Source organism: Lissotriton vulgaris, chromosome 2_1 (genome assembly GCF_964263255.1).
Source record: "Lissotriton vulgaris chromosome 2_1, aLisVul1.2, whole genome shotgun sequence".
NCBI classification, from domain to species: Eukaryota; Metazoa; Chordata; class Amphibia; order Caudata; family Salamandridae; genus Lissotriton; species Lissotriton vulgaris.
The window spans coordinates 238,590,123-238,606,087 of NC_141687.1; the positions used below are offsets into that span (position 1 = coordinate 238,590,123).

Consider the following 15,965-nt stretch of genomic DNA (forward strand, 5'->3'; position numbering starts at 1 on the left):
GTATCGAACGCCGCACTAAGGTCGAGGAGGATCACTGCCACTGATCCTCCCCCATCCAATAGTGCTCTGGCCTCCTCTACCGCAGCCAGGAGGGCGATGTCCGTGCCCTGTCCTGGTCGGAAGCCCGTCTGGGAACTTTTTAATTTGTTGTTGGCCTCTAGAAACTGCGAGAGTTTCCTGTTGACTAACTTTTCTGCGATCTTGCTAACTCCTGGGAGTAAGGAAATGGGCCTGTAGTTTGCCAGGTTCTCGGGATCGAGCGCAGGTTTCTTCAGTAGGGCTTTTACCACAGCCTTCTTCCAGCTCGAAGGTACAACTCCTTGTTGGAGTGAAGTATTAATCAGATGGGTAAGGGGGGGGATGATGGTGGGGGCTACCTCCTTAAGGATCCGAAGAGGAGCAGGGTCCCTAGGGGAGCCGCTCTTCATGGAGATGAACGTATTTCTCACCTCGTCTATCGTGACCTGGCCCCACGTGGACAGACAGGTGGAGGTGTGTGGGAAAGCGATTTCTTCCTCCAGGCTAGAGGGGGGGATTGATTCCAAAATTAGTCGGATTTTATCGTGGAAGAAATTAGCCAGTTGTTGGCATTTCTCCTGGTCGATTTTAGGATCGGAGGGAGGTCCTAGTCCTTGTTCTGGGGGCTTTGAGAGCTCTTTAAGGATGGCGTATGCTTCCTTACTGGAGCATCCCGCTTTTTCTATTCTCTCCTGAAAGAACACGCTTTTGGTTTTACGAATAGCGGTTTTGTAGGTCAGAAGAGAAATAGAGTAGATGTTCTTATTGGTTCCTGATTTGTCGCGTCTCCAAGAGCGTTCGGTTTTTTTGCACTCTTGACGCAGAGCTTTAAGCTCTGGGGTGTACCATAAAGCGGGGGGTATTCTTTTAGGTTGTTTGAAGGTGGTAATTTTCGGGAGCAGCGTATCAAGGGACGAAGTGATCCAATCGCTAAATTGTTTGTCAGCTGTATTGGAGTCAGAGGAGAGCTCGGGGATGGATTCTGCGAGAGAGGCAGCCCATTTCTCAGGTGATAGTTTGCGCCATTGTCGGTCGGTAACCTGGGTTTTAGGGATTGAGTGAGTGGGTGTGGGGATTTCCCAGGAAAAAGGGACCAAAAAGTGATCCGTCCATGGTAGGGTCACAGGTAAGTTAGTGGTCACTGTTGCTATATTGGTAAGGATAGGGTCCAATAGGTGGCCCTTCTCATGGGTAGGCTCGTTATTCACTAGACGAATCTTTAAAGATGTTAAATCGTGTCTAATGTCCGAGGCTGCTCGATCCGTGGGGTCCAGGAAGTGGACGTTCAAGTCCCCTAGTATAAGGAAATTGGAGGTGGAGGATGCTAGTTGTGATACAGATTCGAATACAGCGTTGATGAAATTACCTGGGGCCCCTGGGGGGCGGTAGATCAAAAGCCCTGCCAGGGTAAGAGCTGGGGAGATTTGGATGGAGAATTGTCTGCTCTCGCAATCCTCAATACCAGCGTTGGTCATCCGACAGGTGAATTGTTCCCTGTGAATTATAGCTACCCCGCCTCCTCTCCCTCTAGGTCTGTTTAAAGCTTGACAGACATACCCAGTGGGGAGGGCCGCGACAACGTCCGAGTCGGTGTTGTCCGAAAGCCATGTTTCGGTTATGAACAGTAGGTCAAGCTCCTGATTCTGGATCAGGAGATTCACTTCGGTAGCATGTTTGGGGAGGGAGCAGCAGTTAAGAAGTCCCAGCTTCAGTGCAAGTGTGGTCGATTTCAGGATGGGGGTCGGATTGCATCGTGGACAGATCGAGAATGCCTTACCTGCGGTAAGCGTGTTGTGGCAGGCAAGGATGTCCTTAGGTCGTAAGGCGCGTAGTGTATCCGCTGTATACGTTACTCGATCCTGAGGGCTACCCGGCAGAGTAACGGGGCCTAGGGCCGTCTGGGTCCGGACGGGCCCAGACGGGCTTGCCTTTGGCGCGCTGACGGCGCGCCCGCTGCGCCCGTCCGCTGCGCGTCCGGTGATTACACATCCTTATAGGTAGAGAAAGGGGCGGGTGAGCGTGGCCTCAGGTGGGCGTGGCCTCGCTTCCTCGCCGTGAATGGCGGCGAAAAGTGATTTTCAGGCTATCCTCGTTGCAGCGAAGGGGTCGCTGTTTGAGCGTGACTCTAGCCCGCTGCTGGGGTGCTTGCCGGGTGAGTGCGCTTTTTAAAATACAATTTTACGTTGTGACACAAACAAATAAGAAAGTGACAGTTTTTTTTTTAAAAAAGATCGTCGGTCTCCCGGCTTCCGCCTCAGGAGATTTCAGGGGTTCTGGTCGCTTAACGCTGTCAGCAGCGTATTTATACTGTGGGAGTGGGCGTGGCCTCAGGTGGGCGTGGCCTCGCTTCCTCGCCGTGAATGGCGGCGAAAAGTGATTTTCAGGCTATCCTCGTTGCAGCGAAGGGGTCGCTGTTTGAGCGTGACTCTAGCCCGCTGCTGGGGTGCTTGCCGGGTGAGTGCGCTTTTTAAAATACAATTTTACGTTGTGACACAAACAAATAAGAAAGTGACAGTTTTTTTTTTTTAAAAAGATCGTCGGTCTCCCGGCTTCCGCCTCAGGAGATTTCAGGGGTTCTGAGCCTCATTCAGGCTGCACAGGAGTACACGGCAGGGCTGGCCACTATCACCACTGCTTTTTGCGCTGTTGTACGAGCCACTGGCAGCATGGTTGCAGGGAGACCCACATGTGGAAGGTATTGACATAGGAGGTGGATGGGAGGAACGCATAATGCTGTAAGCAGACAACATCCTGCTCTATGCCCACAAACCTCATCAAACCGTCCACAGACGTATTCTTATATTCCAACTATTCAGCAGCTACTCGTGCTACCAAATACACTGGGATAAGTCCCTGGTGTTCTCTCCTGCAGGCGAGATTCCATTGCCGACATCTGCATGTGCGGCTCTAGTCCATGAAGAAGAGTTTAAATATCTGGGTATTCAGGTCACTAATGAGAGGAGGATTTTATGAAGCCAAATGTATACACCCAGCTGGAAAGACTATGGGAGGATGTGGCCCATTGCCAGCGCCCGACGGTCTCCCTCATGGGCAGAGCGGTCCTGTTTAAGAGGATGGCTCTACCCTGCCTGCTATATGCCCTGCAGAAAACACCGTATCCTATATCAGAGGATGTCTTCCGGGTAGTCTTGGCATAGCAATGCACCCTTCTGTGAGAGGGCGGCAGCCCACGTATTGCACTGCGTACATTACAGCGGGGGTCTATGGGAGAGGCCTGGCAGTTCTGGACATAAGCAATTATCACTTTCCGTCATATCATATAAACATTAACAACTGGGTCTTTTCCCCGACCGTTGAGCCTGGCTATCGCGTAGACTGCCTAGCAATGGTTAGAGGTGGCTACCTAGCTGAATTATACAACAGAAAACGTAACCAGCCATTCCTGATGCATACAAAGATGGTAGTGAACACATGTAAAAAAATGACGGAATTGGTCAGATGGGAAGGGAGGCTCACTGAGCTCACCCCGCTCTGGGAGGGAGATATGCTTGTCTGAGGTCCGATGCCTGCAAGGTCTTCACAAATTGAGATTCATGGGGATAAAACTACTGAAAGATGTTTGGCACAGTGGGAAAATAATTGATTTTGCAAATAGCAAACGGAATACCAGATGGGAAGGGGGGAATAATACCTTGGGTACTTACAATTAAGGCATGCCCTCAAATGCCATGTGGGGGAAGGGGGAGCCACTTCTGGAGTACTCTCCATTAGAAGACATACTCCAACTTGACACAGTGCTAGGTAAAGCCATCTCCCTAACATATAGGGAAATAATGAACAGCTCCCCAGACTGTATGCGCCCCCTAAGGATTGCATTGGAAATGGACGTGGGACTTTTGGAGGATAATGACTGGGCAGAAGCCATGCAGCACCCTAGGGAAATCGCAATAAGGGCTCGGTTCAGACTGATTTACCTCCCGATTCTTCATAGATCGTATGCTCCAAAGACAATGCAGTATCGCTGTGACTCGGAGGGGTGTGCTAGAGAGTGTGGCAAGACGGGCACTTTCTTCCCTATCCTATGGTCCTGTCCCAAGATTCAACAATATTGGAGTGGAATAGCCCAAGTGATGGCGACAGTGGTGGGTGCACAGGTCCTAGTTGATGGAAGGTGGCATATCCTATGAGTAACGGGAGGAGTAGTCTGGCCAAAATATGCTAAAATATGGCTCGGCAGATGGAGTGGCAAAGAGGAATATTGCGCAAGCTTGGGGAGTGGTTGAGGTTCCCAGATTCAGGGACTGGAAAAAGGACCTAGACTGGTGCCAGCGGGTGTAGCAGACAATATACCAGAATAGAGGCTTCCCCCCACAAATGGGAAAAGATTTGTGGTGCTTGGATAAAATATAGGAGTTAGTTAAAGGAGGTATCTGGGGAATAGTCTAGGACAAGTCATTGAGCTGAGGTAAAAGAAACCGGAGCAGACTCCTCCGATAATAGCTGTATACTGAATTTAAAATGTGGGGACTTGTCAACCTTTGTATGTCAAATTCCATGCTGTTTATGTATCGTGCTGCATTATGTCTGAAGCATCTGTAAAAAAAAAAATTATAAAAAATAAATCTGACATTGGGTGTGGTTCCTCTTTTTGTGGCTAATTAAGTTGAATTCGTGTGCCAAAATCATTTAAGAATCTAGCCTCCTTTTCAAAATTAGAAGGGTGGGGGATAAAATAAAAATTATTGTGCCGAAGGGAGACCAGCGGAGCGGAAGTGATCATCGATGGCAGATGGGTTGCTTCTTAAAGAGCAGTGATTTCAGCTCCATTTCAATATGCAAAAGTGATGATGTGATCTTGATTTTGTTTTTCTCTAAACCGACGTTATGGTTAAATGAATTCTGCCTTTTTAAGAACTCCAAATGCTTTGAGATCTGGTGGTTCAGTTGGGGTTTAATGGGCATTGAATATCCTAGAGGCACAGGTGTTTCTTCAGTTCCACATCACGGAACAGTGCACGAGTTTCTGATTCGTACATTTCTAGTTTTAGCAGCAGCTGTGATGGAAAACTCTTGAGTGACTGGTATCAAATTGGTTGATGTGAACTCTTGTACTGCTTTGGTCTCAGAAGTGGGTAGTTTTTCTTTTCCCCTATAGTAAGGAACTTCATGCTGCTGCCTTAACCCCTTCCACGCTGATCTAATCACATGTATGTTGACAGAGTACATAGCAGGACTTGATAACTAAAGCTGTGCAGAGATCAAGCAAGGAATACTAGGAAGCAGTTGCAGTCACCATTATCTTGGATAGTCGTCCTCTACGCTGCTTCACCATTTGAAGCCAAGACTAATCATTGTGTAGATGGTCATTGTTTTTGGTCTTCCAACTGATAATATTTGATGGCTGGTAGATGTGTGAAAGGCGATGTTCTGTGGCATTGTTTCTGTTCCAGGTTTGTTGCAAAAGAGTGGGAAAATATGTCCATTCCTGATAGCACTGACTAATGTGCTGTGAGCAAGGGGTGCATGCATTGATCATATTGTTGAGGGGTGTAAGTGTGCATATCTCCCCAAAGGTGATTTGTTTTTGAAAAACCGAGGGTGTCGTCTTCATATGCGGTTTCTTTGAGGATGCTGATAAACTGTTATTGAGACCTTCTTGAGTAGGCAATTAGAGCAGCTATAATAGTGGCAACAATTGGAACTGAAGAATGGTTCAGCCGTCATGTTGAAAAAAGAAACTTGTAAAGAATCTCTGGGACAAATAAGGAAAACTGTGACCTGCGCCATGTTGGGCAACAATGCCTCCTTGCTATGATCGTAAACATATGAAAGGAGCCAATATAAAAATGAAATAGGTAAGCAAAAGTAAAGGACCAAGAGACAGTCAGCAAAGAGAACGAGATGGTGGAATCCAAACAGAAGATTGTGGAATCTTAACATAAGATAGTGGAATCTAAACACAGATAAAGTTAGTCCCCTATTCAGTATCACATGTTAGCACAAAGTGTACAACAGAAGCGAATGCGTGAAGTGTTGTGTAGGTGTATGAGTGCGTAGAACTAGCCCTTGAATAGACCGAGAAAGGAAGAAGTAAGCTCCAGCCAAATTAAATTATTATCCACCAAAATAATAGACCTCATCTGCTGATGGGCCAAACAATTAAGAATAGATGGGCTCCTGCTCCAAAAAAGCAGCGTTATGGTCCATTACTGCTGGTGCCTGCAGAGGTACAGCTTCAACACAGGTTGCCAGTGTGGGATTCAACAGGGGCTCCAGTGGGGGGTGGCAGTTTTAATTATCACCCATCTGCCCTTTATGATGACTCAATCCTATTTGGATGACATAGGACAATTCCTATGGGTGGTGGGGTCCCTGTGGGGTTCTCTTGTGGGCTTCTGTTTGGCCCCCTCACATATTCCTTTATAGGACGCCTGAGCAGTGCTGTGTTTTCTGCACCATGTGGACTCCCCATACTCGGTGGAGACTTGCACAGCTTGGTGGACAGCTCCTTGGATCGAATGAGACCCCCACTTTAGGCTGTGCCTTCTGCTAGCCTATTGGTGACATTGATGTCTGGCGCCACCAAAACGCAGCTGGGACACCATGTCTTCTTTGGGGCACATGGCATTTTCTCTTGTCTCGATTACTGTTTTACACATGCTGCTCACTTACATTTAACTTCTAGGTATTCCTCCATATGCGAGATCTCTTGGATCATGCTTGTCTGGATTACCAGTTTGAGGCGGTTATCCATGCTTTATACCCTGTTGGTGTTTGAGCACTTTGTGCCTGCTTGTGATTGATTTGGGGAGGCTCCTCGAGAGGGATCAATGCATTTCATTTAGCACAATACGGGCTCAGATAACCTGAGCTGCAACGCTGTGGGGTGCATGCATAGCAGTAATGAGGGATATCCTAATCTCGAAGTTGAACCACAGGAAAAAAGATGAGCAAGAGACGGTTACCTCTGTTGAGCAGGCAATACAGACTTGTGAATGCAACTAGGGAGAGAAGCCAAACTAATTTCAAGAAAAGAAAATGCTGGATATTAGTATGTGGTTGGCGTGTCAGCCTGAATTTACATCTCTGGAATGAGGAATGCTTGCCATTTTGTGCCAGGAACACACATTCCTACCATCATCTCTGGGCTCTTTGTTGAAATAGGTCATTGAAGCAATGCATGGACAGCATATGAAAAGGAACTAGAAAGGTGATTTGCTAATCTCTTCCTCATTTTGACAAGACCGAGTGCAATTATAGTATTCAGGGAAGTTTGTTGACAGCTCTTGAGCTCATTTCAGAGTCGTGCTACTCCTAGCAGTAGACTTCATAGTCTGAAAATAATGAGCTTGAGGTTACTTACTACCAGACATACATAACATTTATTCTTAATTCAGTGTAATTAAACCACGTTGTTGGTGAGTTTTCTTTCATCGTATGTAGTTCATTACAACTTTATACAGAGAGTTCTCAAACTGACCAATCTGATTGTTGTGTGGATTCAAATGAAAATTTACAGTCTCGAAAATATCACAAGCAAATTAGTTTTTCCAATACCTTTTTCGATCTCGGAGGAAGGTCTTGTTCAGTGCTCTTTATGAAATACAAGCTTCCAGCCTATCTTTAAGTCGCCGCAGGATTTAAAAAAAAAACTGCTTACAAGTCTTTTTCTTAACCAGAGAATAAAACCAGACTTTTTGTGCTGTACAACTTGTGAGTTGAATGTCTGTAATAATACTTAAATGTTTCTGTCTTAATCCACTTAACGTTTTATCCACTCTTTGCTTGTTTTTGCAGCTTCCAATAAGATCAGGACAGCAGAACACCCACACCAAAGTCAGCATGGAGCACAACAAGGAATGTCTTATAAACATTTCGAAGTACAAATTTTCCCTAGTTATAAGTGGACTCACCACGATATTAAAGAGTGTCAACAATATGGTAAGCTTTCTCATTATTTTTATTGATTATTAGTACAAAACTCCATCTGCTTATATGATGCAGAATAGTGGTTTTATATTGAAGCACTTGTGTAATACCTAGTAATATGGATAATACCCTGAAGCAGGACTCCCCTCCAATTTCAGGAAATGCAGAGACATATTTAAGGTTGTTGTTATGATCTAGCGATTTCATGGGAGTTTTAGATTTCTGCCCTCGTGTTAGCTCTGCAGTAGTTTCCTTAATAGCAATTTTCAATACACATGTGACTTGCCAATTTTGTTTTTTGGTCTAGTATTCAAATTCTTTATCGGTCAGCCGAGCACCATCTTGTCCCTATTAAAAAATGTAAAATCTCATTTGAAGGTTAATTTAAAAGATACTGGACTGTGGAAATGTTATGGGACTTTTAGAAACTTCAGGGTGCCAATCTGTGGTGCATGGGAGAGCATTTTGTTATCACAGGTGATTCACGTCTTGCATAACTCATGTTCATTGTTGATAGTCCGAACCTTAATGTTGATATTTGCTTTAAAAAAGGAAGTTTCATTTGAGGACCATAATTTATGACTTTTAAGAAGTTCATTGTTGGATGCGCTTTTTAACATTTGCCTAGTAGTGCGAATATTACCTACACATTGTCACATTTTGTGGGCAAGCGCCATTACATTTTATTTATTGGGCTCGGAGAAATGCCAATTTGGTGAACCATGCAATTCCTTTTTGGACCCGTTACATTTTCCATGAACTAATTAGTGGTAGTAAAACATATGATTTAAATTTGTTGGACACAAGCCACAGAAATGCGAGATTGTAAAATGTTTTTTTTTTTAAATGGTGCATAGATGTGATGGGACAGTTGACCTGATATTTAATCGGGAGATATGTAACAACATTTCAACTCTAGAACACTTACATATAACCGAGGGAGAACACCTCATCTCATATATTCTAAAGGACTCATTTCAGCTATAACTTTTTCCATGTTAAGTTTGATTCCCTTTCATTTTTGGCTTGCCTTCTTTTTTTGTCATCTTTTTTTATCAACTATGCCGCTGTATGTCAAGTAGCTGAAGAAAATGTTAACATCAAAACTAAGCACAAATACCACAATGTTGTCCCTCAGAGTATCATAGTAAAACGTAATTAACGAATTCCCCTACTTCCATCCTCGAAAATTCAAGTCCTTTCATTGAATCAGGGAAACAATATGATCTCTAGGAAAGAGTGAAGAGCACATCAGAAAGGAGAAAAAAAAGCTAAACGGAAGGGTAAATGCTTAAAGGAAAGCAATGTTACCACATCCATGTATCCAAATAGGTCACATGTCTAAAATGTCTGTCTCCCAAGATTTGAAGTACTTTCAGTTTGGCTGGGTTCCCAAAGGAATCTTCAGTACCCAAGACCTACATTTCTTTGCACACTTTTAGGAGCAGGCTCCTCTTATTCTGGGATGTGTACTGAAATCTAGAAATAGTACAATTCACTTTCCTTCAGTGTGCAGATGTGTTTTTATACAGGCATCTCCCTATATTGAAGTATCCAAGCACCAGAATAAGTATTCCATTGTTAAAATTACTAGATTTTTTGGGGTACATATGAAGAGCCTGTAGACTGTTTTCGCAAGGGTGATCATAGGAAGAAAGATGTTCCGCAAGGTTCTGCATCTGCTCAGTAACATTATCCACTGACCCGACTGAAGTTAATCTAGAACCCTTACTTTTGTATCCCTACTCACATTGACCGACATTTCCTCTCTATGTTCTAGATGCAGAAGGGGCAATGATGCTATTTGCAGCAATGCTATCAAACTATGAAGCTCCTTATCCACCATGTCAACTTAACTATTGTCCTTTGTAATCTCTTCTCCACATTCACTACCCTAGTATTCACTCCATCAGTCTGCTTTTGTTTTGTATTGTATGTTAGCAGACTTACACAGCTGTGACACATCTTTCCACTGTGTCAATTTTCCAAGTGATGCCTACCAGACGTGGGCATCTCCATCTGGCCCTTGGGCAGTTCCACTGTCATTGATTCCCCACCATTGTACTCAACATGCCCCTTTCTCCTGTTTTGGGGCTTAAAATTGCCATTTTCCCTAGTCCGGTACTTGTCCACCATTTCTACCTTTCTCTTCCTTCTCTACATCCTCACTATGTAGTCAGTTGTTATCAAGAGTCTGCTAGAACAAGATACTCATTCGGAAATAGTTCCAAGCTCCTCCCTCTCTAACCATTTACTCATTTTGTTATTGGACTCTGATAACTACACATTCACCATCTTTTACAAAGGGGGTGGCAAGCACTCCAGACTACTCAGCGCAGCAGATACGGAAATCAGATTGTCTCTCTTGTATCTTGACTCCACTGACCTCACTTCCAGGCTCTACCCTAGTTTTAATCTGTTTAAGAACGTAAAGGCAGATATCTTTCTCAAGTGAGTACCAATTCATTGAGAATCATTCCTTTTCCCCACCCATTTTTCCATTGGATTTATGTATTATTGTCTTGTTTTCTACTATTATCTGTCCAGGGCTACAATTTCAAGAGTCTGAAAGGTTGAGGAAGTGTGGTTGAAGTTACAGGAGAAACAGTGATACGTGATGTGTGTGCCTGAGCCCATTACACATCCCTCTCTCATTTATAATAGAACTGCTCTATATTCCCAAATCAATGCAGAAATAGTCTTCAAAAGGGTAATACGTTTTCCAAAGTGAAAGTTTGGTAAGCTTATTGGTACTGACTGCTCTTACTGTGTGTGCTAGGTACCCTCACCCCTTCAGGGAAGCCTCCAGTCAACACCTCTTGTCTGAGGAATAATTCTTGTACTTTTCCTCTGTCTCACTGATGAATTTATAGCTGCTTTAGCTCCTGTAGCTCTCTCTGCTGTTCTACCTTCTGTGGATCCCTTCTATTTGCCAGCATTCCTTGGTTTATAGTGAGGGAGTGTGAGAATATGCTATCTCCTGCCAGAATTAGTTTTTTTTGCGTACTCTGTCTACACCCACTAAAAATAGCTATTAGTATAAGTATGATAATCTTACTTTATACTGTCTAAGCACTAGAGTGAGGATCAATAGATAACATTACAACGGTGGTGCCTATATTCAGGGGCACAAGAGAAAACAGCCACGCCGATCTTTGCTTTGGATGTGGAACCACTTGCATATTTTTTTCAGTTTCATGCACACTTGGGAAGGTGGGAAACAACTTGTAATATCGCTTTATGCCATTAATATGGTATTGTATGCTCTGCAGCCTGAAATAAAGTTTGTATGCTGTCTGGCCACTAGACCCTTGGAAGCCACTCAGAACTTCTCTTACAAAAGTTTGTCTCCTACTTAATGTGTGGGTGTAGCATGTGTGGTAGTCTGTATATGCTTATGCTGTGCTATATTTGCTCTTGTATTTCTTTCATACTACTTGATTATGGACTTCACAGTACATTGCTATGATCTTTGTTTTTACAGTGATCCTTCCACAGCACACTCTGTTGTGTACTACCTCTTTTGTGCATGGCCCTTTGCTTGTTATGCTATGTTTTACCTCGGTGCTAAATTGCCTGCTTTATGAAGGTGTTTTAGAGATGGCTTCTTGTCCTTTTCTCCATTTGCAATCTTAGCTTGTCTTCTTTACTTTATGGGATTTATGTATTTTACTTTCTCTTGAGGGTATCCTATCGCAGAATAAATGTTTCTGGGTTTCAGTTACGACCTTTCCTGTCACAGCCTTGTTGGGAGGGGTCGCTTCTGTCACGTGTCCATTTGGCCTTTTGGTTGAATAGGTTTATTCTTCAGAGTCCTCATTATTCCTTGATTTACACTGCCATTCATCCGTCCTCTCATTCAGAGTGTGTGCATGAATCAATCGTTCAAGTCTGGTTTACTTAATCTCTTTCTCTCAGCACCTCCTAGTGTCTGCTTCAACAGTGACAAGAAGTGCCTAGTGTGCAAAACAGTTTCAGTTGTGCCGTCTCCTATCCCCCTCCCTCCAGTCTTGCCTGCACTGCCCTCTGTGCTCAGTCTGTGCGTATGCCACGCTGGTACTCTGCTCTAGTCATCACTGGTGAAGGAGCTAATCCATCATTTGCAGCTCTGGTAACGTCTTTAGATACTGTACATCCGATTGGCAGATTCAGAGTGGTCTCTACATGTGATTAGCACCTATGTGTGTGGTCCTGGACACTTCTTTTTTCCACTGCCACTAACCCGAAGCCCATCCATGTAGTTCATGGTTGTGTATCTCCAGACTAAAATCTAAAGACTAATTAAAGATAATCATGAGCCTCTTCTGCACTTCAGCTTATCACCTTGAACTGTGCTGAGTGGGTATTTGTTATAGGATTTCTGAAAAATAGTGAGGTACACTAAGTAAAAAAGAATTTGCAAGGGGCACCAGAGACTTGATAATTAGGACTGTCCAGAATTTCAGTAAAATTACTTAATAAAGGGTTGAAGTTCAAGATATATGTAGTTTTTATGCTGTTGTATTTGTATAATAAAACCTCAGGGTCCATTACATCATTTTAGTTATTCCGGATCTGATAGAGACTACTAGCCGCAGATTCCTTAACGTAGAATTATCTCCAGGCGTGAGCCTGGATCCGGAAAACATTTCTGCCACAGCATCCCTGCACGCCGGGGGGACGGCACCACGTGACCCCTCCCTGACGTCGTCCGCGTTCGTGTTGTCAGTGAGGATACAAAAGTCCCACCCCGGCGCGTCTACGTCAGTTTTTTTCTCTTTTCCACGTGCAATGCGGATCCGAATTGTGTTCTGGCCTGTTTTCAGGCCTTCTATCCCTTTTCACACTTGGCGTTCAATGGAACAGTGTGCAAATGAATGCCTTCGGGCTTCAAGACGTGTACCTCTTGTGCATGGCCCATGTCGGCGACAGACCCTCACCCGATTTGCATGTGGTGCTTGGGTGAGCACCACAACTCAGAGAGTTGCGACACCTGCCAGCACTGGGACTGCCACAGAGTCTCTGGCGGCTCCGGCGCCGAAGGTTTCGGCTCCAGGTCGTAGGAGAGTGGCGTCCTCAGGATGTGGTCCTGCCTCTCCGCATATCCCTACGGGGCTCCCTGTGGCGTTGCAGGTGATCGCCGGGACTCTGGACTTGCCCTCAGTCCTCTGAGCAGGCAGCTGCCTCACCAGAGCTCGAGCTGCTGCCGCTTCAGCTCCAGGGGCCCACTCCGGGGGAGTCCTGGGTAGTGGCAGGGACCTGGGGTGCTTTCCCGAGTCCCCCTCGGTCCTCAGCGCGGGCGGCTGCCCCATCTGAGGTGGCGCCGTTTCGGCGCTGATCCCTCTGTTCTGGTGTCGACCCTGCTCCACCCTCATGGTGAGCACGCGTTGGCAGGCGTCAGGCCGGCGCCACGAGTGCACACTCTGGCGCCGGTCGACGCTGATCAGGCGACGATGGCGGACTCCACAGAGCGCGCCGGGTTCTGGATTCATCTACTGAGGTACCTTCATCTCCTGAGGTCCAACATCTGTTGTTGTGTTCCTCCCCGGAAACAGGGCGCTGTGTAGTTGCCTTTTCCACGGCATCTCCTAGTGAAGGCTCTTCGCCGTCCCCACGGCCAACATCCTCAAACCCTTCTTTCCGTGGCTCACGGCTGGCTTTTCTACCGGCCTCTCCGCCTTCCCCTGAGGCCCCTCAGGTCCCTCATTCCTCTGTGCATCCTCCTCTATGCCGGGGCTGGCCGCATCCCCCTGGACTTGGGGATGGGCGGCTGAGTCTGCAACAGTCACCCACGGAAGATTTGCTTTCACCTCCGCTGTGCCTTACTGAGGCCAGTGTTGCCTTTGTTCGGGCTATTTCCACGGCTGCTGGTATTCTGAGGATGGGTGAACCTGTCCCTCCATTTCCTTCAGACAACCTCTTGGAGATTCTCCACCAGGGCTCTGGTGGGCGGGAGTTGTTGCTTCCTTTTGAAGCGTCACTCCATAATTCACTTATGGGGGCGCCCTGCCACGGGCGATCCGGTGTCTCAGGCACTAATGCACCACCATCGTCCTGCTCCGCACGACCCAGTCTGTCTTTCTTTCCACCCTTCTACTCAAGGCGCTCTACTGCTAAATGCCTTTTTTTGCCTGTGGTGGTGTTCCCTCCGTCTCGGGAGGCCTGCTGGTTAGATTCATGGGGACGTAATGTTTTTGCTTCGTCCAGTGCTGCCTTGAGGGCGCTTAACACTTTGTGTCTGCTGACCAGGGCTACTTCTAGCCTTTGGGATTCTGTAGAGTCTCTTCTTTCTCATGAGGGAGCCCGTGCTGATCTGCCGGGCCATGTGTTGGACGGCAAAGAGTTGGCTGCGTTTATTCTTTGTGCAGCTTTGGATGTTGCCGATGCTATTGGCCGTGCTATGGCCACTTCTGTGGCTCTCAGTCGCCATGCTTGGCTACGCAATGCTGTTTTTCCTGAAAACATTAGAGAGCTTCTGGTCGACCTCCCTTTTGACTGGTCCTGCTCTTTAATACTCATGCAGACTCTGCTATTCAGCGTCTTCTTGCGGGCTCCGTCCTCCTCAGTAAGTTGGTTTGCTGATCCTCCGGGTCTTGGTGGGAGGCGTTATCCCACTTGCTCCTGGTATTTGGTTTTTGGAGTGGCTGGTGCACTTTCTGTGAGGGTTACTGTTCCCTCGGGGTCCTTGGTTGGCCCCGCTCTTCATTTGGCTGCTGATCTAGTCCCCTTTGTTGGGATGCCTGTGCTTTCTGGCTGATTACTAAGCCTTCTGTGGTTTCTGCTGCAGGTCTATGATTTTGTCCTCTGATGCGGGATTGTTTTTTCCCCGAAGAGTGGTTCCCATGCTTTCTTACGACGTGTCCTACCCTATGTGGAGTACATGTAGCTATTGTATAGCCCTGTCTTACGCATGGTGGGGGTGGACTCTTCCTTGCGGATTTGTCGCTCTTTCAGGTGTGGCTGTATTACTTACAATGGTGCGGTCTTTGGCCCATACTGGGGCATGGCTTGGCCGTCTAGGGCATTGTGCTGCGGTGTTTTGCCCTTTGCCTGCTGTTTCCTGTGTTGACAGCCTGGTCCATCCAACTTGTTTCTCCTCTTCTCTTCTAGGTCATCACACTGCTTCGTGGATCAGTTCTGTCCGTGGCGGTCCCCTTTAGGGGTTGTTCGGGCGGTTTACTGGCCTTGCCATTGTTCTGAGCCCGTCTTGGTTCTGGCATTTAGATTCGTGGCATTGTCAGCGGCTAGCTGCCCCTGCCTGCTCTTCTGTTCTGTGGCCCGAGGCCTTGGCGTGGGCCCTGGCGCTCCTGCTTCTGTCCTGCCGGGGGCCATTGTGAGATGACGTTCTTATTCTTTCGCCTGCCTTATTGCAGAGGCGCCGTTCTGTCTTGTCGTCAGGCTGGGATGGGCTTGACTGCCCTCGTCACTGGATATGTTTCCCGGTGAAGAGCTTGCCGTGCTTCTGCCTCTTCTCCTTAAAGTCTGTAGGTGGCTCTTCCTCCTCTGCGTTGTCAGTACCTTGGGACTTTCAGTGGAGGTCCCTGGTACGTTGACTGGGCTTGAGGTGTTTTAGCCTCCTTCGTATTACCTTTGCTTCTCCTGTTGGGTGAAGGCTGGGTTGCCTTTTTTAGTTCCAATACCTCCCATATGCGGCAGGTGTTCCTCCACGATGCTGAGGTTCTCTTCAGCTTAGGGGCCTGTGACTCATCTCCTGTTGCGGTGGACGGGGCTTTTTTTCCCTGTCCCCGTGGCTGATCCCCTGTGGGGGCCATGTGCTCGTCTGGGCTGGAGAGGTCCTCTCGCAGACCCTCCTCCCCTTTGGGTATGGCTAGGGTATCTATTCTACATTAAGGAGTCTGCGGCTAATAGTCTCTATCAGATGTACGAGTTACTTACATTCGGTAACGATTTATCTGGTAGAGAAGATTCTAGGTGCAGATTCCTTCAAGACCTGCCTTTCCTCCCCGTTTCTGCAAGGACCCTTTGCGGTCTTCTGTACTCGCCTGCTTCAGGACAGCGTTCCTCTGCAAGTTTCTTTTTCTTACTCCCTCAGTAGGAGGATGCTCTCTTAGGTGTTG

The 15,965-nt window shown here is 46.6% G+C and overlaps 1 protein-coding gene across 6 annotated transcripts in view; it reads left to right on the forward strand.

Annotated features, from left to right (window-relative positions):
- NF1 (neurofibromin 1) overlaps positions 1-15,965 on the forward strand; it is a 2,008,692-nt gene that overhangs the window by 155,178 nt on the left and 1,837,549 nt on the right. For all 6 annotated transcript variants that reach the window (XM_086954827.1, XM_086954826.1, XM_086954830.1 and 3 more), the window contains exon 2: positions 7,777-7,920. In XM_086954827.1, coding sequence (XP_086810953.1) covers positions 7,777-7,920 — 144 coding nt within the window. The remainder of the gene's footprint in view (positions 1-7,776; positions 7,921-15,965) is intronic.